Consider the following 24,579-nt stretch of genomic DNA (forward strand, 5'->3'; position numbering starts at 1 on the left):
AAACAAAGAAAATCAGCCAGGGCGAAATCCATTCCTCGAGGATTCCAGGTGAAACGCGAAACCGACAGGCGCGATCGCGTTGCCGACGAGCGCGACACGACCGTGTATGGAATATACGTCTTAGATTTTTTGTTTTGCCGTGTATGCACTCGTGGAATCGCCCTCCAACTTTTGCCGTCGCATAGGTTTTTTCATGTACGATTATTCAAGCGGTTCGCTTAAAAGTCGCATTTATTAAATCGAAGCATAGACATGGCTAAAGTCAATTCGAATAATTCAAGAAAAAAAAAACGTGAAACGGACGCGAAAGAAGCTCGGCGAGCGTCCTTCCCAATGGAAAGATTTTATACATACGCCGGCCGAGATAGAATCGATCGATGAAGCGAGGGTTGAAGCACGCGGGCCGCGGGCAAGCGGAGCTCCATTCCACTCGTGAGAATCGTGTGCGATACGCGACGCCTTCCAATTTCTATACCAATAACCCATCCCTGTGATATAGAACGAAGAACGAACGTACTCGCGTCAGCGTGTTCGGATCTCGTGATAAAGTGGCGCGAGAGCGGGTGGCCTGTCCGATTTGTGAGGTTAGGAAGGATCCTTTTCAATAAACTCGGCCAAACTTCGCGAGCGAATACTTACGTATAGATATATACAAGCGAGAGGGAAAACGAAGAAATTTCCGTTAACGCGAGCGAGATAAACGAACTGTAACAACGGCGGGGCGCCACACTCTTCCGTGTATCCGTATATCCACACAATAACGCGTTCGTGAAACGCTACTCGTTCCAAGGTTACGGAACGACGTTCGCTGCAATGGCACCCACGTTTTCCTGACAACGACGTCGGCCTACATACACGCGGCGCTGCTTGCATGTGTGTATATACACAACGACCGTGAATGACCGACCGAGAGAACGAAAGAGCGAGAAAGATGCTGCCCCAAATGTCGATCTCGGAGCGACCCAGACCTCTCGACGCCGGTTTCCTCCCTTACCTCGCTTGTCTCCTTTGCCTCTGCTCCGACGGGACTCCACTGCGAAGAGAACTGGGTAATCGCGATGACGTCTTTCTCCTCCCGCTCGCCCCTGCTCCACTCCAAGGAGACTCGAGGACGAACGGTGGAGAAATAAACAAAAAACAATAATGCATATCACCGGGAAAGTGGGAAGGGTTCGCTCGTGTATACAGAAAAAAAAAACAAAAGTATTTTCCACCCTGCGAAAATGTCTCGTTTTCATGCGCGTTTGCCGCTCGATCGAATTCGTCTCGGGGGAACTTTATCAGTCGGCGAATTCGAAACTCGCTACGCGCGAGCAGCTATTGCCACAATGCAATTAGGAGATCACGCAGCCGGCAGTTTATTAACATTTGTATATCGCGAGACAAAATGGTGACAGGAGCAAAGCGATTTGTCGGAGAGATACGGGATCACGATAATGAAAATTAAAAGTAATCACATCAAATATATCCCGAGATATAAGCCGATTACATATGAGAGTGATACAGCAATCGTTTATTTCTATACGAATGACGCGATTATGATACGTCATAATTGCTCATTAGTACGAAATAGTGCTATCGTGCTTGACGTAGTCCAACGGTTTACGCTTCAGACGGAGAAAAAAATGCGTATGCGGTTTTTTTCGTCATGCATCTGAAATACGATATGAAAAATGAGAATACAAGAAAAATGCGAGACTCTCCGAGCAGAGAATTGCGATAAATTAGCAGACCTGCTTCAGTTCCGTCGATATGGTATATTTCTTCGCAAGTTTTTCTCCTCGAAAGACGTGCCTTTGGAAGCGAACGAGGCTCGATCTTTGCGTCGTAGTTGGTACGAGAAATAGCGTGTTCGCAAAGAGAGTGGGAGAGGGGAGGGGCGGGAGGGGGAAGAATGGTGGACGTAGTGTGCGAGGCACTCTCAAGAGTGTGCTCGGAGCGCTTGAGTCGCGATCGTGTCCGTGCGTTTGTGTCTGTGTAAGTGCGTGTGAAAGACGTTGGAACGTGGGAATGGGGTGTATGTACGCGTATGCAGCGGAGGGAAACAGGGAAAGACCGGCGCCAAAGAAGGCCCCGACCGAGTCCGGGAGAAAATAGCCTCGGTTTGTGCTGCGTGGGGACCGACGACGACAACGACGACGACGACGACGACGACGACGGCGACGGCAGCGATGACGATGAGCAGCGTGTACAGTACCCGTCGAAAATAATCTCGTGCACGAACTCGAGCTAGCCGTCGAAAACTTAGACCCTCTAAAATAGTTCTTCGTGGAAACGGGAAGAAAGGTGTTGAGGAAAAAATGTTTTATCTAATCTTGACCTTGTCGACTTTCCAAGTATTCGGAGAAAGCTTCTAGGCGAAGAAATGCGGAGCGTCTAATACTAATCTCGAAGAGCTTACCGTGATTTATTGTAGCTCATCCCTACAATAAACGAAACAATGGATAATTTGGAAATAAAAAAAATGAAAAAACGACGTGCCAGGTTGACTAAATTGCCGCCGGCATCGACGGAACACCAATCCCCATTGTTATACACGACTACTATCGATCGCGGTCGTCTCGTTCGAGAACCGAAGCTACAAACGGATATCCGAGAGCGGTCCGACGACGTGTGTGTGCCTGCGTGTGCGCTAATCGTAAAAAATGTATTACCACATGCACGTGTACAATATTCTCGGAACGAGGGCTAGCCGGCTTGAATTTTTGTTCTAAGAAATTCCTTGCTTCTGTAGATTGTACTGATACGGAATGAAAATTTTCTCCTTTTCCTTGCTTCGACATTGGCTGAGATTAGAAAAATTGACGCCTCTTATCGCTTCCGGCTGAAGGGAAAAGCAGGATGGGCACGCGCCACGTGGGTATAATCGTCGTCGCGCGATTTGCGTACATGGAACGCTCAATAAGAGAAGAGACACGATGTCTTTGACGCGTAGCCAAGTATACGCGAAAGCGAACGACGTCGCGACTCGCCGCGGCCCGTTCCCACCAACCACGCAAGAGTCCTTACGCGTCCAAAAATAGATTCGCGTCTTTTCTCTCTCGCTCCTCCCCTCGCCCTTTCGCCCACGATAGGTTTGAGGGAGCGAGCAAGATTCGTGTACCGCACAATGTGGACGAGTTGCCTGGCGTCGTCGATCTCGTGGGTGCGAGCGGGCTGATGACCAACGCCAGTTATGTGAAATAACCCAGAGCGCGGATCTCGGCTGGCAAATGGCCAGAACAAATGATTTTTTACCATCTTTCCTATCAGTCCTTCCCATCATATTACATATTCACGGGGGACGAAAAAAAAAACCGAGGAACATGACGAGTCGGTTACGCGAAAAATGCTCGAAATAGCGACGATAATTATATGAGGAATAGCGATAATACTAAGTGGCGCTTAACACGCTCGTGTGCCGTTACCGTCGTTTTTGCTACTCTAAAAAAAGAGTGTTATATATGTATATCGGTTGAAAAGAATATTTACCTATTTAATGTCGCTGTAACTTGACCTCGTCGTTGCATTTACGACGCGTTACGTAAGAATTGGCGAACGATGAATAGAGCCATTGGCTCGTGAGTCATGAGTTTCCATTCCTTCCTCCCTGTTCCTCCTATTCGTATTTTTTCGTATCGTTTTTCAATTTTTCAGTTATCGCGGACCGAGCGATTAATGCCCCCTCTTATTCCCTACACCGAGGACCAAAAGGACGTTTACGCGCGGCTAAAAGGCTAGATGTGCGACCCTTTGACGACCACATTGGTAGCGGTGGCGACGGCGAACCTCGCCGCTCGCTTCGACCGACAGTGGAAATTTCCATTGCAGTTGGCACGAGGTTGATGTACAGTCCGTTCTAAAAATACAACCGTCTGTTTTTCTTCGTACGCACTACACCTTAAATATGTCTGCGCTTCTGAAACGGACGGATTCTTCGTCCTAAAGTATGCTTCAAATTTCACCCCCCACCCTCGCCTATCCATCATCGCTGTATAACGATTCAATCGTAAATCAACTGACTCGGTATAGGGCCTCGGACTCAAATACATTTAAAAATCTACTCGTATATAGACTCATTATTGTGAGCTATCATTAAAGTTTATACATTGTCACAGACGCCTCTCAATAAAATATATCCCAACTCTGGCTCTGTCGAACGTGTTTCGTCAAGCGATTCGGAGAAATCTCATGCGTTAGACCTCGAGAACGTTAATCTCTTGACAATTTATACAAACGAAAAAGTCAATTGATGAATCACTTCACTGACACTTGAGCGAATCATCAACAACGTCGCAACGTTCCGAAAAATGAGCTAAATGAGAGCGAGAGTGCACGTGTTGCATGCATGCCATCGATCTTGGTCGAGGTATACCAATTGAATTCTCGACATTTTCAGACGTGTTTAATCTTATTTTTCCTCTTTTATTTCTTTTCAATACATTTATTTATATTTTTCCGCTCGTTTATGTTGTCACGTACTTCCTTATTTTCTGAATCAGAGTGGTAATATGAAAGGTAAGTGATAAATGTATGTATTTCCAGGAATACGGTGTTTGCATTTGTTTTGTCTTATCATCGCGGTACACTTCTGCATATCTGAAATATATAGCCTTCTAAACTTTTCTCTACCTACGTTCATTCCAATTATTTTCCTATAATTTATACGCATGAATTACGAAAAGTATAAATTTGTTAATAAATTTTACCCGCCACGTGAACATTTTCTGTTCCAGTACTAAAGTTTACGGACTCGACAGTGTTAACTAATTGAGCCGATCTGTAGCGCCATCATCGAGATTTTTCGTACCAAACTATCAAGCTTGTGCTGTGTTGATAAATCAGGACAAATCTCTTTACTACACGAGCACTATTGCCTTGACAAGTACTTCAGAACAGATCAAATAGATGGCGATATCTGCCGGATCCGTGTAGGTGGAGAATGAAATTTCTAGACTTATGTAGACTTTGAAAACTAATTTTATATTCCTGACTGTTTTTTTACAGTAAATATTTTGCCGGGATCTTGTGGACGAACGTTTAATCAAAATCAACGCTATAAGCAATGTTGCGCATAACCCCGCGTTGTTATTTGATTTCAACGAAATATTTCAACGAAACAGAGTGCGAAGTAGGAGCGACGAAATTCTGTTTGATCGTCAGTCCATACAAAAAACTGTAATGAAAATATTTCCAAATAAAATTGTTTTGTTGAAATAAATGAAAATATACGTAAACTCATGGAAAAATGGACTAGAAATCAAATAACGAATACAGAAATTTTTAAAAACTTAAAAAACTTCTTATTAGTACAAATTATGCCAGCAGCGATTGATGACACGCTATTGTTGACAGCTTTAAAGAATTAGAATGATAGAAAACAAATTGATGCCATCTCGTGAGTTTATTAATGACCTGATATCGTGAATCCAAACAGGATATGCTAAAAATTACAACCGGATTAAATGCTTTCGTGGATATTTTACACAGATACTAATCAAAATAATCGCAGCAGCTGTCAGCTGATTGTGTGTTGGTTGGCATCCGATCAACGAGAGTAAGAGAGAAGGTATATAAACGACAAGCAGATGGAGAGCAAAACAGTGGACGCAAAGGAATAAAAGCTACTTTGTTGCTACGTAAATAAATAACTCATGTTCCTAATCTTACCTCGACTCGCTCGAGAAAAATAGTCTCGATTGATAACTCTGCGAGTCTAAGATGAAGATGTAAAACAACAATAAGTCGAAAATGTGACAAGTGTTGAAGAGCTGCTTGAGAGTTTTCAGTTATTCTGGTCGAGACTGATCCTTCGTTGCTGAGTTATACAAACAATTCTTGGAGGTTTCATAATGGAGGTGATAAGTGACAAGTTTTTCTACGTATACAGCTCCTCTCTCGAAACAAGGATCCAAATAAAAATGTGAGTATAGCCGCGTTTGAATTTTGTATTGTGGAATGACATTGGAAAGTGTTGTCTAGTCGCAGTAAATTTTCATTGTATAACAAATAATGAATCCCAAGTGTTACAGGAAGCTTTATGCAACTCAAAGCGTAACGCCATATAAAACGAAAAAAATAAACTATCATTTTTTCTTGTATAATCATATTGACTAAATCTTCATGATTAGAGGAACTTTGGAGGGCAAACGACAGAGACCAGAATACGACAAGCTACTCCTGGATCCTATGATCAAGTTCTCTGGCCTGTACGGAGCTGGTGGAGGCAAAGGTGACTTGGCGGCTTCGTTACAAGTTTGGGGAGGTGGAAGACCTCTTGCTCTCCCCGTTACTACAGCCTATAAACACTTTACTTCACGATGGAAGTAAGTTTTTTCTCACACGAGAATTGGAATTCAGTTCTGAAGAAATAACTATTGAATTGTTCAAGTAGTGTGACAATGCAAGATCGATTAATGTGAATTATTAAAGCCCATGCGGAAAAATGGAGAATAGTTCAAATGAATAATCAATGTTATTTCAAAGCTGGAATCAATGGGTAACTCTGCCGATATCGTACTCGGATTTGCCAAGGGATGCACAACTGTGTATAACTCTGTACGATTGTGCGGGTCCTGGCACTCAAATACCAGTGGGAGGAACAACAATTTCCCTCTTTGGAAAGCATGGTGTTTTCCGACAAGGGATGCTGGATCTGCGAGTGTGGCCAGGAGTCGAGGCGGATGGATCAGTGCCTACTTCGACTCCTGGAAAAGCAAGAGATCATGGCAAAGAACAGATGCAAAGATTGGCCAAACTCGCTAAAAAGCGTCGCAACGGTCAAATGAGCCGTGTAGATTGGCTAGACAGATTGACGTTTCGAGAGATTGAATTAATCAATGAAAGAGAAAAAAGGGCCTCGGAATATCTGTATCTTATGGTTGAATTTCCTGAAGTTCTGATGGACGGAATTCCGGTAGGATTTCTTAAATTCGTTTATCATTGTTAGAAAAATACATGTTGGTACGTATGTACGTTTAAAATTTTTTTTCGTAGTATTCAGTCGTGTATTACGAGAAGGATGGAGACGAGGTTGTCCAGCACAGATCTCAGCCTGATGTAGTCACTTTACCCGATTACGAGATTCTTCAGGTAAAAATATAGAACCGAGAAAGCGAAAGGGAGGGAGAGGGCGAGCAATTTGCTTGAGGAAACACGGATTGACCCGTTAAACTAGTGATTCGAAGCCTTATGCGTGCAGTATATGTTTAGTAAGATGCTTGAGTGGTTGACATGCTTTAAAAACTTTATTGCCCGTGCAGCAAAAGTTTTCTTGAAAACATTAACAATGTGCTTCGAGGAATTGTCAAAAGAGAGTCTATATAATTATTCCAAATTATCGCAGAACTGCGATTGTTGGAAGGTGAAAAAAAAAATGGAGGGATTCTAAAACGGCCTTGCTTCGAGTGGATGCAAATTATCTTCCTTTCTCATTGTTGTCTTCGTGCACAATAATATCTCTGAAATTGTTGCTATTTCAGGAAAATCTGGTAGAGGCTAAACATCACAAATTAGCGCGAAGCTTGCGAAGCGGAGGCAACACGAAGGAAGTGAAACCAACGTCGAGCGTGAGGGATGCTCTCAATACGATTCTCGCTTATCCTCCGACCACGAGCCTCTCCACCGAGGAACAGGATCTCATTTGGAAATTTAGATTTTACTTGTCGAATCAGAAGAAAGCTTTGACAAAATTCGTTAAATGCGTCAATTGGAAAGTTGCGGGTGAGGAACGCCAAGCACTGGAAATGCTCGCACTCTGGACCCCGCCCGATCCCGAAGACGCCCTTGAACTTCTCGGACCTGCATTCACTCATCCAGCAGTCAGAAGATACGCGATTGGCCGGCTCAATCAAGCTCCCGACGATGATCTCATGCTCTATTTGCTTCAACTGGTACAAGCGTTGAAGTACGAAGATTTCGAGAGTATTAAAATCGCTAATCAGAAATTATTCAAGGATTCTGATAGAAATGACAAAATCGAAAAAGACTCGAAAGCGAATGATCACTCAACGTCCACGCCAATGTCTACGGTGAGTAGTTTTGCGAAACTTGAGGAACGCTTGTTTCCTCGTCGAAAATATTCAAATCGATGATTCACGCCCTCCGAACGAATTATTGTGTTTACAGTCGAGCGAATCGGAAACGGGACCGTCTTCGTGCAGCCAAGAACCACCGATGGATCTCGCATCTTTTCTCATAACACGAGCATGTCAAAATTCAACATTGGCCAATTATCTTTACTGGTACTTGTCAATCGAGTGCGAGGATCAACCAGATCCTGCAATAACCGTGAAACAGGACACGAGAGTGCGCGAGATGTACGTTACCGTGATGAAAATGTTTTCTATGGCGTTGTCACAGGGCAACTTCGTGTGGCAAAACAGACGCGCTTTTCTCAATAGGCAAAAAATATTCATCGATCAATTGGTATCGCTCGTGAAAGCTGTAGCTCGGGAAAGCGGTAATCGAAAGAGAAAGACCGATCGACTGAAAGCATTACTCGCCGATCCGGACCCCGTTTTCAAGATCAACTTCTCCAATTTTGAACCAATACCTTTTCCGTTGGATCCTGAAATATCCATCAAAGGAATCATACCGGAGAAGTAAGAAAAACTGCAGAGACGCCTAGTTTGTTGTTCGCGAGCAAATGACGCGTAGACGTGATACGGAAACATTTAAATTGCAGAGCCTCCCTCTTCAAGTCGGCTTTGATGCCTTCGAAGCTTACTTTTTTGACAACAGAAAACACCGAGTACATCGCTATATTCAAGCACGGGGACGATCTCCGACAGGATCAGCTTATTCTCCAAACGATTGCGCTGATGGACAAACTATTGAGGCGAGAGAATTTAGACTTGAAGTTGACGCCTTATCGGTGAGTATAATTTCCATTGAATATTTAATCCATTGCTATTGGGTAATGTAAGTTCAAAAGAATGAACAATTCAGAGTTTTAGCAACGAGCACGAGGCACGGATTTCTACAATTTATCGAGTCGATTACTGTCGCTGAGGTTTTGGCAAGCGAAGGCTCGATATTGAATTTTTTCCGGAAACATCATCCATCGGAAACTGGACCTTACGGCGTCGCTTCGGAAGTGATGGATACATACGTTAGAAGCTGCGGTGAGTCTATCAGAGGCCGAAATAAAAAAAAAAATACAAAAAATGATTGAGAGGTTACACATTTTTCGAGTTTGTTTCCCGCATGCTGGAAAAAAATAAAAACGATTTGGGAATGTTTCAGCTGGTTATTGTATAATCACGTACGTTTTGGGTGTCGGGGACCGACATTTGGACAATTTACTTTTAACGACGTCTGGAAAATTATTTCACATTGATTTCGGGTACATCTTGGGTCGAGATCCAAAGCCACTGCCCCCGCCCATGAAGCTGAGTAAAGAAATGGTGGAAGCTATGGGCGGGGTGGGATCGGAGCATTACCACGAGTTTCGTAAGCAATGTTACACGGCGTTTTTACATCTTCGAAGACACGCCAACTTGATGCTGAACCTATTCTCTTTGATGGTTGACGCGAGTGTGCCGGATATCGCGCTCGAGCCGGACAAAGCGGTGAAAAAAGTTCAGGACAAATTACGCTTAGATCTGAGTGACGAAGAAGCCGTTCATTACGTACAGAACCAGCTGGACTTATCCGTGACCGCGGTAATGGCTGCTCTCGTCGAGCAGCTTCACAAATTTGCACAATATTGGCGAAAATAATGAACGGTGACGCTTTTTCTTATCCCCGTGGCAAAATCAACATTGTCTGTAAATATATTATATATATATTTGTAAGTATATTACTTTTCAAATGAAATATTATTGATTCTATTTTGAAATTGTTTTCGACGAATAAACATGTTTCGTAAACAAATAAAAGGTACTTGAATGCTTCGCGACAATCCAAAACTCTTCAGAAGTGACGTGTTTGAGAGTATTTTCGTGTCTGTATGTCAATTGTTTTTCTCCTATACAGTGAGCAAGAGCTGATCACTCACGATACTTGCTGACAATTAATTTGACGCTCTCGGTAATAAGAGAGAAATAGTCCATCGAACGAATCATTTGTTACGTAAATATTCGTATATTTATTTTTATTTCATAGTTTTACATTTGCGTATGTGGTGCACACTGTAGAAATTAAAAAGTAATATTGTTAGTGTTCGAAAATATGAAGTTGTAATTGATACGGTTGTAATTTAACCGTTTTTTTATTCATTAAATCCACCGTTTCATGTATTTATTCGACGTAGCACAGACACTAGTTCGTTTGATCCGACATTACCAGAAAGTTTCATAGAAAACGTAACAATTTGGTTTTTTTTTTTTCGTTTCTTCAATTTCTTTCGTTTGTATTCCTCATTCTATAATTTACTCGGAACATAGGAACGCAGTTTTTATCTTTCGTCCGGCAATAATGAAACTCTTTACGTCAATGGTAAACTAGGAATGAGGAGATGTAAGAGAGGACATCAACAATCCAATTATTCGTAATTCAAATTTTGTATATGAAAAAAAAAACAAAAAAAAAAGAAGATTCGTATTCTATTACACTTGAACATTGGCGGGACGAAGTAGTATGAATAATGCACATATCTCTCGCTCTCCCTCTTTTGAATATTAACATAATATTTACACGTGTGACCATGATTTAACAATGCCACGAAAAAATAAAAACATTTATTTTGAATAACATGAGACTATAAAGAATATAATATAATGTATCGATCGCTTGGGATCTTTAGAAAATTCGTCGTGTTCGAAAAGTTCCCGGTATAAAAGACAGACGGGATATGAGAAAATTTTTCATGCAACATTATCAAGTAGTATAAAGTCGTTAATTTTGTTATTTCTGTTTCGACGATAACCGTATTTTTAAATTGTTCATCTGTCACCGTGAAACGTGTACGCGAGTCGAGATTAAAAAACGTGCACAGAAAATATCATTTTATTATTTTTTCCATGTCCAGACACAATTTGGTGGTAAAGTTTGGCCGTCTAGAGCCGAATATTTGAGCGTTTTTTAGCCGATCGGTCGAACAGGACATTTTTTCTATTAGGAAGAAAAACGAGAAAAAAACACACACACAACCCCTTTTAATATTTTCGTCTCTTATATTATCTCGTTAACACCCAGATTACACAGTGTGAAAATTAAAATAAAATAGGCTTCTCTCATTATTCATCTTTTCTTCTTTCTTGCATATTTTATTTCATAAAGATTTATACGCTATTTTTCCCTACAACGTAAATATCATTATAACTATCAAAGCTAAGTCTTGCCTCGCTCAATAATCATTCATCTTCGCTTTTACGTGATTACATCCTATAACATGGGGGGGGGATTAAAACAGAAATAAACGTTGGAACATAGCATTGAGCGAAAAATAAGAATTTGACACTCGAGCATACGTACAAATTCGACCATCGCCAGATCTTGTTTCTCGCGCTCTTAACGCCTTTTTGTTATCTTTTTGTCATTTTCTGCGGCCCGAGATACCACTTTCCGTCAAGAAATATATTTTGAAAATATTGCCTTGTACGATATTGCATCGTCTTATCGTCACGTAGACCGATTCAAACGAACTAATAATTTCTCGGTTTCTCATTCTCGAATCTACGTACGTAAATTATTATTTTGTTCGAATAAAAGCAAAGAAACTTTATATGGCATGTTCAAGCCTTTCGGGAGACACGTCAATGTTTGTTTCTGTCGGTTGTACTGCCGGTACGAGAGCTTTGTGCGAATCGTGCTCTAAATCATTTCACAAATTTTGTCGATAGATTTGAATATTTCAAATTCTATGAAAAGCTCCCTTCCCCTCTCTTCGTCGAAAAACAAAGAGCGAGAGTTTCGTTGCAACGATTCCATCACCGATTAACAAAAAATAAAAAAAATCCAGACATCAGATCGAGGCTTCAGAGGACTATTTCAAAATCGCTCCCTTTCTTTTACAGAGCAAATAAAATTCATTTGCAGATCGTACAACGGTCTCTCTCTCTCTCTCTTTCTAATGAAACATAAAAAGGAGGATCGTTGCAAAAAAGAAAAATGAATAAATGTCACTGTTACAACGAAAGCCACGCAAATTCTTCAGCTCGTAATCTACAGTGCTGCTTCTTGTGTGATAGAATTCGTCAACGGATTAAATCCGTGCTCGACAAAGTATATTATAATATATTTATATATATATTCATGTGTATATGTATATATAATTTGTATATATATATATATATATATATACACATATCTGCAATTACTCATTAATATAGGTATAAATTATAAGAATCTAATTTTAGTCTTAAGTCTAGCAACTTACGAACATCGTTTTTTTGTGATTATTTTCTTCTGTTTCTATGTACACTTGAAAGTAATCTCGAGATCTCCAACATCCATCGACGGATATCACGCTCGATCATCCCTTTAAAAAAATTCTCGTCGTTGCATATTCGTTTGAATTTCGTAAATGAATTATTTGGATGTTTATGATTGAAAGAAAATATCGCTCGGCGAAAAGTTATAATCGCGTTAGTTCGACTACGATTATCAATAATAAGGGTGCTTCAAAGGATGTATTACCTCTCGGTAGGCCTCGTAGCCGGTACCGAACTCTCAACCAAGTCGTGCCTCTCGATAGGCGAATTAGCGAGGGCGTAATCGACGGGATATCTCTCGGTGTAGGTCGGCGTGGCTTCGCCCTGTTGCCGGAGTCTTCTCTCGTCGCTCGTTTCTTGATAAAAGCTTTGGGAGGCCTCGACGTTCCGAGAGGAGGATTGTTCTCTCGTTTCGATCTCGTGGGAGTAGTAACTGCTTTGGCTCGCCTCGGTTTCCGGTGTTGGCTCGTAGTAACTCGGCGACACGCTTCGGGCCGAGTAACGAGGCGTAGGTCTGAAGTAACTCTGACTCGCTTCGGAAGTTATGTCCTGAGGTTGCTCGTAGTAACTGGGCGTTACTTCCTCCTGGGGATCAGCCTCGAGCCTCGAATTCGAGTCTTGATTCGCCGCTTCGTAATAACTCGCGGATACTTCCGGATGACGAGCGTAATAACTGGTCGGCTCGTTCCGGTGATCGGTGCTCTCGGTGACGAAATTTTGCGAGGAATTCTCCTCGATGCCTCCGGGCATCGAGATCGGTACTTCGTACGAAGTGGAAACGTTCTGTTCGACTATAACCTGGTCCTCTTCGTAACTCGAAGTTGGCAATGTATCCACGTGGGAGGTCGAACTGCTGTCAGGATTGAGATTGTACGAGGAGGTAGGAATTTCGGGGACTCCGTTGTCGTGTATACTCATGTGCTCGCCCCGGACCGAGGTATCGGGAATGACGCTCGAGGAAGCGATGTTGAGCTCCTCGCAAGGGGGGATCTCGTACGAGGAAGTGCTTATCGCGCTTTCCTGGTCCTGATCGCGTTCCTGGTTCTCCGGTGTCTCGGGCACGTACGAAGAGCTCGCGGTCTCGTCCTCGTTCAATCCGGAATTGTTTATCGATACGGAGGAGGTGCCGATCCCGTCGTTACCGATGTCGTTCGATTGCGACGGTATGTTACCCTCTTGACCGATCGCCGAGGAGGCGTCGCTCTCGAGATTTTCCGGATGATTGTCAATTTTATCGACCTCGTAACTCTGCGTTGGAAAACTCTGATCGTCGATCGGGTCTCCCGCGGTCGAAGGCTCTTCCCCCTCTTGCTGCTGCTGTTGCTGCTGCTGATGCTGTTGTTGCTGTTGCTGCTGCTGACACTGCATTATTTCGTTGAACGATTGAGTCGGAGCGTTCGTGTTCAACTCAACGCTCGGCTCGTACGATTGAGAAGCCTCGTTTCTCTTGGTGTCTTCGAAGGATTGAGTGGGTGGTTCACCCGTCGCAATATTCTCGTCAACCTCCATCGCTTCGTACGCGACGGATTGCGTCGCTTCCCGAGAACTTTCGGACTTTGTCGCCGATTGACTAGGCGTTTCCGTCGAGTCGCTCGTCACTTGTTCCGACGCGTTAAACTGCTCATACGATTGCGAGGGCGACTCTTCCTGTTGACTAGCCTCCGTTACGTTCTCCGCATCCTCGACCTTTTCACTCGAAGCTTGTTTCATCGTTTCCGCCTGTGAAGAAGCCGCGGCCGTTTGTTGACCACCGTCCGGGATTTCAGGCGTCTCATCACTAGGGTAAATCTCCATCTCGACCGCCTCCTCGACGACCATGCCGGTGTCGCTGCTACCTTCGGCCAAACTCGTACCCGCGGATGCTGCTGCTTGTCCCGCGATACTTCCAGTCGACGAATCCAAAGACTTGGAGCTGTTTATTTGTTCGGGCTCTTGTTGATTTACGAAACTGCTCTCGTCGAGGCTCGTACGGTGTGTTCTCATCAGAGAGCAACTCAATTCTATCGTATTCGTAGCTACTTCTTCGTGGATCTCACCAGCGATCGGTGATTTCCGGCTTTCCTCCGTGGATTCGATCGTCATTTTACTCGACGATTCGTTCTCAACTTGCATCTCGGAAGAACAAGATTCCGCTGGCACCGAGCTGCACGTTTCATTCACTCGATCACATTGTTCGTCGACCTGCATCGCTGCGTTACATTCGCTTTGCTTCTCAACCGTAGATATTTTTTTCGTCTCAGGAATAGTTTCCTCTTCGACGACCATTTGTTCGACCCCGGTCACATCCTGGGGAACGTACGAATCGACCTGGGACACGGTTGCCGCAGATTTTTCCTCTTGATCTTGGGCTGTTTTAACCTGAGATTCGAAGCTCGTTCCGACGTTCGATTCGTGCTTCGGAGAAGAGTCGATCAGTTTTTCACTAGCCACGATCCCCTCCGGCTCCGGAGCTTTTGAAACGAGCATCTCGTTGACGGTGACTTCGGAGAATCTTTGCTCGGTCGCTTCGACGTATCCGTCGTCGATGATGGGCATCGAAGGTGTGGTTTGTGCGGTAGAATTGTCGATGACGATACTGTCGGGGATGGAAACGGAGTACGTGACCGAGGGCGATTCACAGGTTTCTTTTTCCTGCGACTCAATAGCCGTCATGCCCTCGTCAACAGTCGGCAGAACCAGGTATCGAGTACTCGTTGGAATATCCGTTCGTACGATTTCGGAACCAGCGGAACTTTCCATTATTTCGCCAATATCGGGCATCGAATTGCCCGGTAATTGAATGTGGCTTTCGCTCGGCGGTGCCGCAGCAGCTGCTGCTGCTGAAATATAAGAAATCGTCGGATCGGTTATCGTGATTGGTAACTCGAGGGACGTGGGGATCGTCGAGACAACGGACGCTGGCGTCGTTTCGATTTGTATCGGCAGACTGCTCGGAACTTCGAGAGGCGTCATTATCGGTTGATTAAGAGTCAGCGATGTTTCGAGAACGGAGGGCGAAGATATGGGCTCCGTGGGTGGAATAATCGTCGATTGTAAGATCGTCTGATTGATCAGACTGGTTTGCGTGAGTCCCGTTGTCATAACGGTGCTCGTTGCGTTGTCCGGAAGTCCGATTTCCTGCTGGAAGTCAGTGTTCGCCAGGGCAGCCGCGAGGATATCCTGATTCGATGTTTGTATTATTTCGCTCGATGGAAAAGTAGTTTCCGGCGCGACGATCGTTTGGCTCGCTTCGGCCGCGTTTGCCTGGATGTTTGGCAGGGCGGCGTTGTCAAATTGTATGACGAGGTTGTCGAGAGTTCCAGCCTCTCCGAGGGAGCTCGGATCGATGTAGAGGGTTCTCGTACCGTCAGCGTTTTGGGTCGTTCCCTCGAGAGACATGAGGGTGTTGTTGTCCAGCGGTTGAATCTGGCCCTGTTCGTCTATCGTAACGAGCACGTAAGTTTGTGTGCCGTCGCTGCTCTCCGTCGGCAGAGCCATTATCTGCGGTTGTGCGGTGACTTTGGTTGTCTCTAATTTCGGTTGTTCGATCGTTGGATCCGTCGGCTTAACAGGCTCTGCTTTGTTCGCAACTTCCTTGGCGAGGCTACCGAGATTTTTATCGATTTTCCCGGAGGCCTCGGCCTCGGTGATCGGCAATTCGGTGCCGGGTATCACGAGCGGAGGGACGGGCAAGCTTTGGATCGGTTGAGACGGTGGTACCTGTTGTTGTATCGGCGCTGAGCCAGCGACCAACGTTTCACTGGATCCAAGGCTCGAAGGACTCGCGGAGCTCGTGCTGCTCACGTTCAACAAATTCTTCTGAATGTTTCTACTACCGGTTTTGAGGGTCCTGGCAGTTTGTTTCGTGGAAACGGGCGTCTTCGCGACGTTGCCAACGACCGTCGGGCTCATGATAGGCTTGCTATGGGTATTCGTGATCGGACTAGCACCAGAATTTCCATCGACCAGCGTCGCGTCGCTGATTTTTTGTACCACCATTTTCGGCTTGGCTTGACGACCCGTCGCTCGGGGAGCGGTGACTCTTTGAACGCTCGTCGGTGTCGTAGCGGTAAAAGACTTGGCTCTTTGGACTCCTGGCTGTTGTTGAATCGAAACGTTCGTCGTTGTCGTCGTCAGCGTGGTCGTTTGCGGTGACCGAATCGTCTGCTGGGCGATCTGTCTGACGATTTTTTTGGCCCCGGGACTCGGACTTTTTTGTGTACCCGAGGCGACTGTGTTTTGAAAGACGAGCGTACCGCTGGGCGATTTGATGCTACCTGCAGCAGCCCTTACTTGAGAGCTCGATGAAACCGGGATTTTTTGACACTTTTGCAGCATGGGCAATTGTAACTTGTGTTGGACCGGTTGATAGTGGATTTTGGCACCTTTCGCCGGAGTCTTGGCGGCGATGGCTTTCACTTGCTGACCAGTAATAGGAGTCAGCACAGTGCCTTTCGGCGTCACGAGCCCTTGAGCGTTTATTATCGTTTTTCCAGCGACCGTATGGGTCATCGGAGTTATTATCGTTCCTTTCGATGATCCGAGAGTCTGAGCACCGAGGGGCGACAAAATCGTTGTTCCTTTGCTGCTCACCAGGCCCTTACCGCCGATTATCGTTTTTCCCAATTGAGCCGAACTTATCGGCGTGATTATTCCTCCTTTGGTGAGAATACCCCCCGTCAGGGTGGTCAACAGACCGGACTTCGAGGTCGATATCGGCGTCAGTACGCCTTTTGACGTTATGATCCCTTGCGCATTCAAAACCTTCTGTCCCTGAGCGATTTTCGAGGTCGTCGGCGAGTTCGTGTCAGCTTTCGGGGCTATGATTGCCTTCTGACCGATTATACCTTGCGGGCTGATCGGCGCGTAAATTTGACCCTTGTTATTGACAATTTTTTGTACTTTACCGCTCATCGACTTCGATATGTTGAGAGGTAACATTTTCGTTTGCCCGGATTGCGCTGATGTGAGGATGACGACCTTGCCACCTTGCGAAACGATTTGAGCGCTGCCGGTTGCCTTACCGGCTGGTATCGCGATCTTGTGCTGCAAGCCAGTTTTTCCCTGAACGCTGTAGCGCATCTGTTGGCCCCCGGCGGTTTGGACGATCACGTATTTACCCGGAGTCGCACTTTTCTGCGACATCAACGGCATCGCTTTGCCGGAAGTGGATTGCTGGCCCTGGAACTTGAGCCCCTTGACACTGCCGCTGGAGAACGGCGGGACGAGAGTTTTGATGCTCGTTATCGTCGGCTTTGCTTTCGCCTTGTTTTTCAATATCGCCGGAGTCCCGCTTTTCTTCTTGCCGGTTGTCATCGTGCTGCTCTCCGTCGTCGTAGTTTCGCTCGTGCTCGTGCTTTTGTAAAAAACTTCCGAATTTGAGGTTTGCAATTGAGCGGTCGTCGCGAGAGCGAGAGAAGTTGCCGGCGGCGGTGCCGCGGAGGTCGACGACGACGGGATTATCGAGGACAAAACAACGGGCATACGCTCAATACTTTCGGGCGTAAGTACGTCTTCGCTGAGGACAAACGGCATCGAGTTTATGTCGAGTTCCATATCGGCCAAGCTCTGAGAGCTTTGTTGAATAAACTTTTCTCCCCCGGTCGGCAGCGTTATCGTTTGAGTCAGTTGAGCCTGCGCGGCTGCTGCTTTTTCCTTTTCGATAGCAGCCGCGGTCGCGGCTTCCTCGGCTTTCAACACTTGAAGCTTCCTCGTTATCGTGAATTGGGAACCGCCCGTTTTCGTCGGTGATCTAGCAGCGGTTTTGCTGTTTCCCGAGGGAGACTCCATTTTCATGATTTTCGCTCTCGGCGCGCCGCCGCTGCCCTTCGGATCCCCACCTTTTTTCTGGCCCTCCGCATCGAGCTTGTGCTTCGCCGACTTACTCGGCAGTTTCTCCAACAATTTATTCTTCAAGATCTGCATCGGCTCCTTCAACGCTACGTTCTCGATTATTCGAGGCTTTTCACGCTTCTTAACGGGCACGCTCGTTTCCAGAGACGGCGAGGGCGTAGACACGCGGTCGCTCAACGTGTCCTGGATTTTTTGCAGGTCCAGCGACAGAGCAGCGCTCGTCGCTTCCTGCTTGAGATCACTGCCGACGAGCGTCGCCGCCAAGTCCATTTGATTTTGGCTACTTTCCTCCTCCGCCGCTCTCGTCTCCACTTGGACAATATTATCCTGCACCAGTATTTCTACTCCTTCGAACTCGGTCATCGCGTTCAAGGGCTCAACTTTTTCAGCCTCTTGACTATTCGGAGCGGTTACTAGGCTCTCATTGTTTTTGCCAGGTGCGATCGATATGACGATCGTTTGCTCAGTTTCCGAATTTCCCGACGAGGCAACACCCTGTTGTTTCGTCGATTTTCGTCCTGCAGCTTCCACCACCGACTCGCCCTCTTTTTCGTCTTTCTTGTCTATGTGTAGAGTCTTCAGAAATGCTTCTTGAAACGAGTTTATGGGAACTTCTTCATCGACGAGAGCACCTTTCTTCGGGTTTGGAACTTCCGGTGTTATTTTACCTTTGAAACGGGCTTGCGAAGCCAACTGTTGCGACCCGTCGTTTTGGACTGCAGTTAGGCTCGCTTGTTTCGGTCCATTCTTATCTACTTTGCTCGTCTCGCTCGTTTTTACTTTCTCGTGAGTTTTTGATTCTGCGGTTATTGAAGTTTCGGCGACGACTTCCTCGTTCGTTATTCTCGCTAACACAGCCTCAATTGTTTCCATCGTTGAATCGGTCACGGGCGCGTCGCTCACTTTCTCCAGAGACGATACCGGAACGGACTCGATATTGTCTTGTGTCGTAATTATATTTTGAGTTATCATTTCTCCAACCTGATCCGATGAAGCAACGGGCATGGAATTTACGTCATCCAATTTCTTCTCGTCGCAGCCCTCGACCTTCGATTTTTCAGCGGCAATTTTTGCTTCTTCCGCAGCCTTCTTCTCCGCTGCGATTTTTCTTTCTTCTTCCTCCTTTGCTAGTCTTTCAGCTTCCGCTTTCTCAGCTGCTAATTTCTCGGCAGCCAATTTCTCAGCTTCCATTTTCTCAAGAGCTTTTTTCTCCTCGGCCAATTTCTCGGCTGCCAATTTCTCGGCTGCTAATTTCTCGGCTGCCAATTTCTCGGCTGCCAATTTCTCGGCAGCTAATTTTTCAGCCGCTAATTTCTCGGCGGCTAATTTCTCAGCCGCCAATTTCTCCGCAGCTATTTTCTCAGCCACCAATTTCTCCGCGGCTAATTTCTCAGCCACCAATTTTTCCGCGGCTAACTTTTCATCCGCTGAGCGTTTTTCAGCAGCAGCTTGCTCAGCCGCGACTTGTTCCTCGCAAGCGTCGAGTAAATCGATTTGCGAAAGCTCAAATTTTTTGATCTGTGACTTTTTCGGCGGAAGTTTGTCCACGCTGGACTTGACCGGTTCTAATTTCGGAGCGCTCCTCGAATCGTTTGCATGCATTTCGACGTCCTCGGAGGTCACTGTAACAGGTTTGATCATTTTATCGCATTTGTCTTGAGAATCCTTCGTTTTTTCATTCTTCGTCTCTCGATCTTGAATATTCTTAAGAGATCCCGATTCCGAATCGCCGGTAGAAATAAATCTGGTTATGTGGACGGGCGATCCAATTCCATCGTCCAATTTCTTCCTAGAATCCGTGACGAGCGAAACGCTCGATTCCCTCGCCGCTTCCATGTTATCGGTTTTCGCCTCTGTAATCTCGCTGACACGAGATATTGCTTGAAATTTGGATGAGTTTGTCGCTTCATCGACAGCGTCGAGAGTTCTATTATAAAACTCGAATTCCTGGTCGGTATTTTTATTTTCCAACGATTCAACGTGGCCTTCGACAGAGCCGATCAACGATTTTTTCTTTCCTCTGCGTGATCTGTTGCCTTTGTGTTCTTTATGGATTTTTTCTTCCGTTTCCGATTGACTTTCGTCAGTTTTGGATGCCCTGTTGTCAGGACTGCTCGTGTAAAGCTCCGAATGAAGATATTTTTTGTTGGGTTTGCGTCTTCGACCGCTGTACGAACGTTCCGAGTCGGATTCCGAAGTTTTACGTTCGCTATCGCGGCTCGCGAGGGCAGCAACTTTTTTCCCGATTATTTCGTACTTCGGGGAGTCGTCGCCACCGTTTCCGCTTGAATCAACGGCGGGCAAACTTTTTCTCGGTCGTCCACGTCGTCTGGGCACCGGTTTTTCCAAAGCTTTAGCACTGTCAGTGGAACTTTTGGACTTGCCGGACGAAGCGAGGCTCCAGGTTGCTTGATTGAGATTGCCGTCGGTGTCCGAATTCTCACTGTTACCGCGAAGCGATTCAGCGACCTCAGAAACAGTTTCATCCTCAGTTTCGGTCGTGGCTAATTCCGACATCGTTTCTTCTTTCTCCGGAGGACAATTTTTTTCCCTGCTGGGAGAATCTTTTCTCGTTTGATCGTTTCTTATGCCGATTATCTCTTCAATTCGAGCGCTTCTGGTCTCATCATCAATCTTATTGTCTAGCGCGTCAACTGAAAAAGTCTCGATTTCGTAGTTTATAGTTTTCTTTGTAACATCGTCGGTCTCCTCCTCGCGCTCGTCTTTCTCACCTTCCACCTCGAATATCTCAACAATTTCGAGCTCCGTTACGGTCACCGGTTTCGAGTTTTTCTCGCGTGTCCCGTCGTTAGCACCGCCGTCACTCTTCGTCGGGGCTTCTACTCGAGTTTTCGCCTCATTATCACGTTGCTTGGCTTCTTTGGCAGAGAGACGATCGCCAATCGTACTTTTTTCCTCCATTAAATTATCTTGTTTTTTCTCTTTGGCGGTGGGCTCTTTGTTGTCAAAAAAATCCGGCGTATTCGCGCTTATTTTATCCTCGCTCGCTCGTTGTTCTACTTTTGCCTCGTTTTTACCTCCAGCGCTTTTCATCGCTTGGCTCAAAGTGAATTTTTTCAGTATCTCTTTTTTGACGGAGGTATTTTTTTCGCCAAAAATACGGGGTATTTTTCTCACAGGAGTTATGGCCGGCTCTGGTAAATCTTCCTCGTCGAAATCGAAGCACGAAAACCTCGATTGTTTGTCGTCTTTTTCAGAGCTGGTGCTGCTCTTCCTGTCCTCTGTAGAAGCGATGAGCTTCTTTGTTTTTTTGTGAACCGGAGATTTTTCCTCTTTCGCCAAAGTCGACGTGCTCGTATCAGTTTCCGAATCGAGGTCATCCAGATGCTTGTTGTTCGATTGCCGACAGGACCGGGAGGATGAGTCGTCCGTATGAAAAGCAGCAAATTTTTCTGTCTCTCTGAGCAATTTTTCCGAAGCTTTCAATATTTCGGTACCATCGTCATCTTCCTTTTCCTCCATTGCTTCTGAACTGTTGTTCGCAGCTACTGAATTATTTGTGAGCGACGAATTTTCCGTTGAGATTGTGTCGCTCGATTTGTTAGCATCGAGATCCATATCCTCGTCGCTCCCATCGTCCCAGTCGGCCAAAAGTTTTTCCCGCAGTTCCGGATCAGTTTTCTTCTTCTTAGCCGTGATTTTATCAGCCTGTTTGCTCAGTTTTCTCTTAACCGGCTCGCTTTCACCGATTTTTCCCTTACTCGACAAGCTCTTCGTCTTTCTTACGTATTTTCTCTTCTGCGTCTCCGCCGGTAACGAAGGCCGACCGGCGCTTTTCGGGGCCGTGTAACCCGTGATTCTTCCTCGTGCCAACGGACTCTCGAACCCACCATCCGAGCAATGACTCTTTCTGTGACATATTATAACGTTAACGCGAGTCGACGTGAAATTGCACAAGTGACACGAGTACTGGGGCGAGTCGGTGCTCGCCATTTTCGGAGTACTCGGCTGACTGCTCGGCTGCTGACGAATCCTTATCTCGTGATCGCTCTCGCGAAGAAAACGCGGATGCGTTATTTTTCTCATTGCCGCATTACCATCGCTGCTTCGCCTGTTCATCTCCTCCCGGTCTCGCTTTTTCTTTGGAATCTTTTTCTCACCGAACAACGCTGATATGTCCGGTTTCTCCTCGCGACAGAATTTCTCGCTCGTCAATATGTCGGGATCGCCTCCCGTCAGCTTTTCAGCCATTTCAACATCACCGGGAAATTTGTCCATATAGCTCGAACCGTCTTTGCTCTTCGTTCGATATTTATCTGAAATTAAGTCATGCTCGTTTATAATTCTGATGCCTAAGTGCATCGTATCGTCTACTAAGATTCATTCTTCCTCCTCCTTGTTGTCATTTTTTTAAAGAACTTTAGCGAATCATCATTTTTCTCTGCAACTACGTTTCCTTCGCTGAATTATCGAATTTTCAAATAATCATTTTCTTCTGCTACCTAAGTCGAATAGTTTTTGATTTCATGGACCAAACTTACCCAAGCCTTTTCTAATAAAATCATCTTTCTGGGTACAATTGTATTTGTAGATCTGCTGAAGGTTTTTTACGAATTCGCTATAAAGATAATAAACAAAAAATATTCAGAAATTATTATCAAACTCATGTTTATGGAATCTACAGAGATTTTTCAATCCGATGTGAGAATTCTGACACAATGTATCGATGAAAATGAAAGATTTAGCTTACTAAGTATCTTCCTGAAAGAATTTGACGGCGGCGATGAGCGGTTTTTTCTGAAATTCTATTTGAATGTCCTCCGGCAAGTTATGAAAGCTAGTTACTTGGCCGGGCCACCAACACGCGCCGAGTTTGACCCAGACAATGTCCCCGTCCAGGTAATTAATTTCTGTTTGATCGCACATCTTTGATTCTTGGTACTCAGCCTCGTTCGGTCATAAAATCTGCTGCAAGCTCCGGTTAGAACTCCGGAGAATGGCTATGGATTTAAAATATTCAATGTAAGATTAAATGTGTGATATTGACACAAAAAAATTATAGTAGAGGCGGATGGTGATCGAACCTAGGTGAGCGAAGCTCTGGCTTTCAGCTGCCAGTTTTTATTGTATTAACGAAACCAGGTAATCATTAAAAAGGCGCCATTGCCGTGGAAGGACGATTTCTCGCAAGTTCCGAGGCAGAGAAACGTGAGTCTGAGCACTGAAATCTCAGGAGTTTATTGAGTTCATCAATTTTAAGGGTTAAGCGGACGTTACCGGATAGTTTCTCTTCGTTTTTTTTTTGGTTAACGGGTGGTTTGCGGTGACGACGTCTGGTGAATAGTCCTAGAAGATTGATCTTTCGAGAATTCGAAAAAAAAATTCTTACACCGGGATTCGTTCACGATCAGTGGAAAGTAAAATAAAAGTAAAGAAAAAAAAAGAAAAAAAAAGGCGAAGCGCACAACGCGGTAGTCACTGTTACTTCTTTTTGTTTTTCTTTTTATTCTTTCACTGTACGAGAGAACTGATCGTCTTTTAGTCTGTCGCACTCGTTATTTTGACTCTGGGAATAAATTCCGAGGATGCGCGAGACGCATTTTATAAGCCGGAATATGTATTGGTGTTAGCAGCAGCAAGAGGGTCGGGTAGGCCACCGATGCACTATTCTCCCGTTGCCCGCCGTCGTTGCACGCACGTACAAATACCGAGATAGGCGCACCAACACGTACAGCCGAGCAGGAGCGCGGGCGGTCAGTCGTTCACGCACATACGCGCGAACACGCTACACACAGGCACTCGATTCTCGCTCTTTCTTTCCCTTCGCCGTTTCTCTCTCTCTCTCTCTCTCTCCCTCTCTTTCTCGACGCTCCCGTCCAAGTTGGCGAGCGTCCCAGGAGGAAGGACGTACACCTCTCAACGTTCGCACTTCAATCCACTCTCTTTTCCTTCTTTACAATATTGTTTCTCTCCGCGATGGAGCCGCAATACTTAAACACTGTGTTTCAATGATAGGGATCCCGCGGCACTGTGATATCTCTGCGATTCTTAACGTCTACCGCAAAATCCGCTACGCACGTACACACGCGCAAATACGCGCGCACACACAACACTCGTTCGTTTTTTTCTCACTCCACCACTCGAAAAATCGGCTACTCGATACAACTCAACACGCTTTTATTTGCCTCGTTCATTTTTTCCCATTTTGCACGTTTATTTATCTTTTCGTTCCCCGTTTTTCCTCTCTTTCTCTCGCTTACTGTACTACGTACGTACGTTTACGTACATATTCGCCCGTTTACCCGACGTGCATCTCGGCCCCTGTCCAATGGACAGATACGTACAGACTCTATATAATCTTTCTATATGTATATTTATGCACACTCGTAATGGCGAATGAGAATGCTTCTTCCTTCTTCTCCGCTGCCAT

The 24,579-nt window shown here is 45.3% G+C and overlaps 2 protein-coding genes and 1 long non-coding RNA gene across 3 annotated transcripts; 1 reads left to right on the forward strand and 2 right to left on the reverse strand.

The window, feature by feature from the left end:
* Positions 1 to 1,204: 1,204 nt before the first annotated feature.
* LOC122412520 (uncharacterized) lies at positions 1,205 to 1,955 on the reverse strand. Its single transcript, XR_006261373.1, has 2 exons — positions 1,734 to 1,955; positions 1,205 to 1,654 (listed from the first exon to the last, which is right to left on the reverse strand). It is a non-coding gene; the product is annotated as an uncharacterized lncRNA (long non-coding RNA).
* Positions 1,956 to 4,782: 2,827 nt separating this feature from the next.
* Pi3K59F (phosphatidylinositol 3-kinase 59F) lies at positions 4,783 to 10,922 on the forward strand. The gene is made up of 11 exons (XM_043422098.1): positions 4,783 to 4,910; positions 4,987 to 5,377; positions 5,470 to 5,902; positions 6,111 to 6,305; positions 6,466 to 6,895; positions 6,976 to 7,071; positions 7,461 to 8,009; positions 8,107 to 8,582; positions 8,666 to 8,854; positions 8,929 to 9,104; positions 9,226 to 10,922. Exons 3-11 carry the CDS (start codon positions 5,832 to 5,834, stop codon positions 9,699 to 9,701), a joined length of 2,658 nt encoding a protein of 885 aa, XP_043278033.1. The 5' UTR covers positions 4,783 to 4,910; positions 4,987 to 5,377; positions 5,470 to 5,831; the 3' UTR covers positions 9,702 to 10,922.
* LOC122412516 (mucin-17-like) lies at positions 10,046 to 24,579 on the reverse strand. Its single transcript, XM_043422097.1, has 5 exons — positions 23,234 to 24,579; positions 22,900 to 23,149; positions 22,691 to 22,767; positions 12,562 to 22,465; positions 10,046 to 12,403 (listed from the first exon to the last, which is right to left on the reverse strand). Exons 2-5 carry the CDS (start codon positions 23,073 to 23,075, stop codon positions 12,388 to 12,390), a joined length of 10,173 nt encoding a protein of 3,390 aa, XP_043278032.1. The 5' UTR covers positions 23,076 to 23,149; positions 23,234 to 24,579; the 3' UTR covers positions 10,046 to 12,387.

This window comes from Venturia canescens, chromosome 6 (genome assembly GCF_019457755.1).
Source record: "Venturia canescens isolate UGA chromosome 6, ASM1945775v1, whole genome shotgun sequence".
Taxonomy (NCBI): domain Eukaryota; kingdom Metazoa; phylum Arthropoda; class Insecta; order Hymenoptera; family Ichneumonidae; genus Venturia; species Venturia canescens.

Excerpts from the sequence above, each read along its gene's own strand:
- Pi3K59F (XM_043422098.1), top strand. The coding sequence starts at position 5,832 with ATGGAGGTGATAAGTGACAAGTTTTTCTACGTATACAGCTCCTCTCTC. Across the intron at positions 5,903-6,110 it reads ACAAGGATCCAAATAAAAAT|AGGAACTTTGGAGGGCAAAC; the intron begins GTGAGTATAGCC and ends CTTCATGATTAG. Across the intron at positions 6,306-6,465 it reads CACTTTACTTCACGATGGAA|CTGGAATCAATGGGTAACTC; the intron begins GTAAGTTTTTTC and ends GTTATTTCAAAG.
- LOC122412516 (XM_043422097.1), bottom strand. The coding sequence starts at position 23,075 with ATGTGCGATCAAACAGAAATTAATTACCTGGACGGGGACATTGTCTGG. Across the intron at positions 22,768-22,899 it reads TTCTTTCAGGAAGATACTTA|CGAATTCGTAAAAAACCTTC; the intron begins GTAAGCTAAATC and ends TTATCTTTATAG. Across the intron at positions 22,466-22,690 it reads TTTTATTAGAAAAGGCTTGG|ATAAATATCGAACGAAGAGC; the intron begins GTAAGTTTGGTC and ends ACTTAATTTCAG.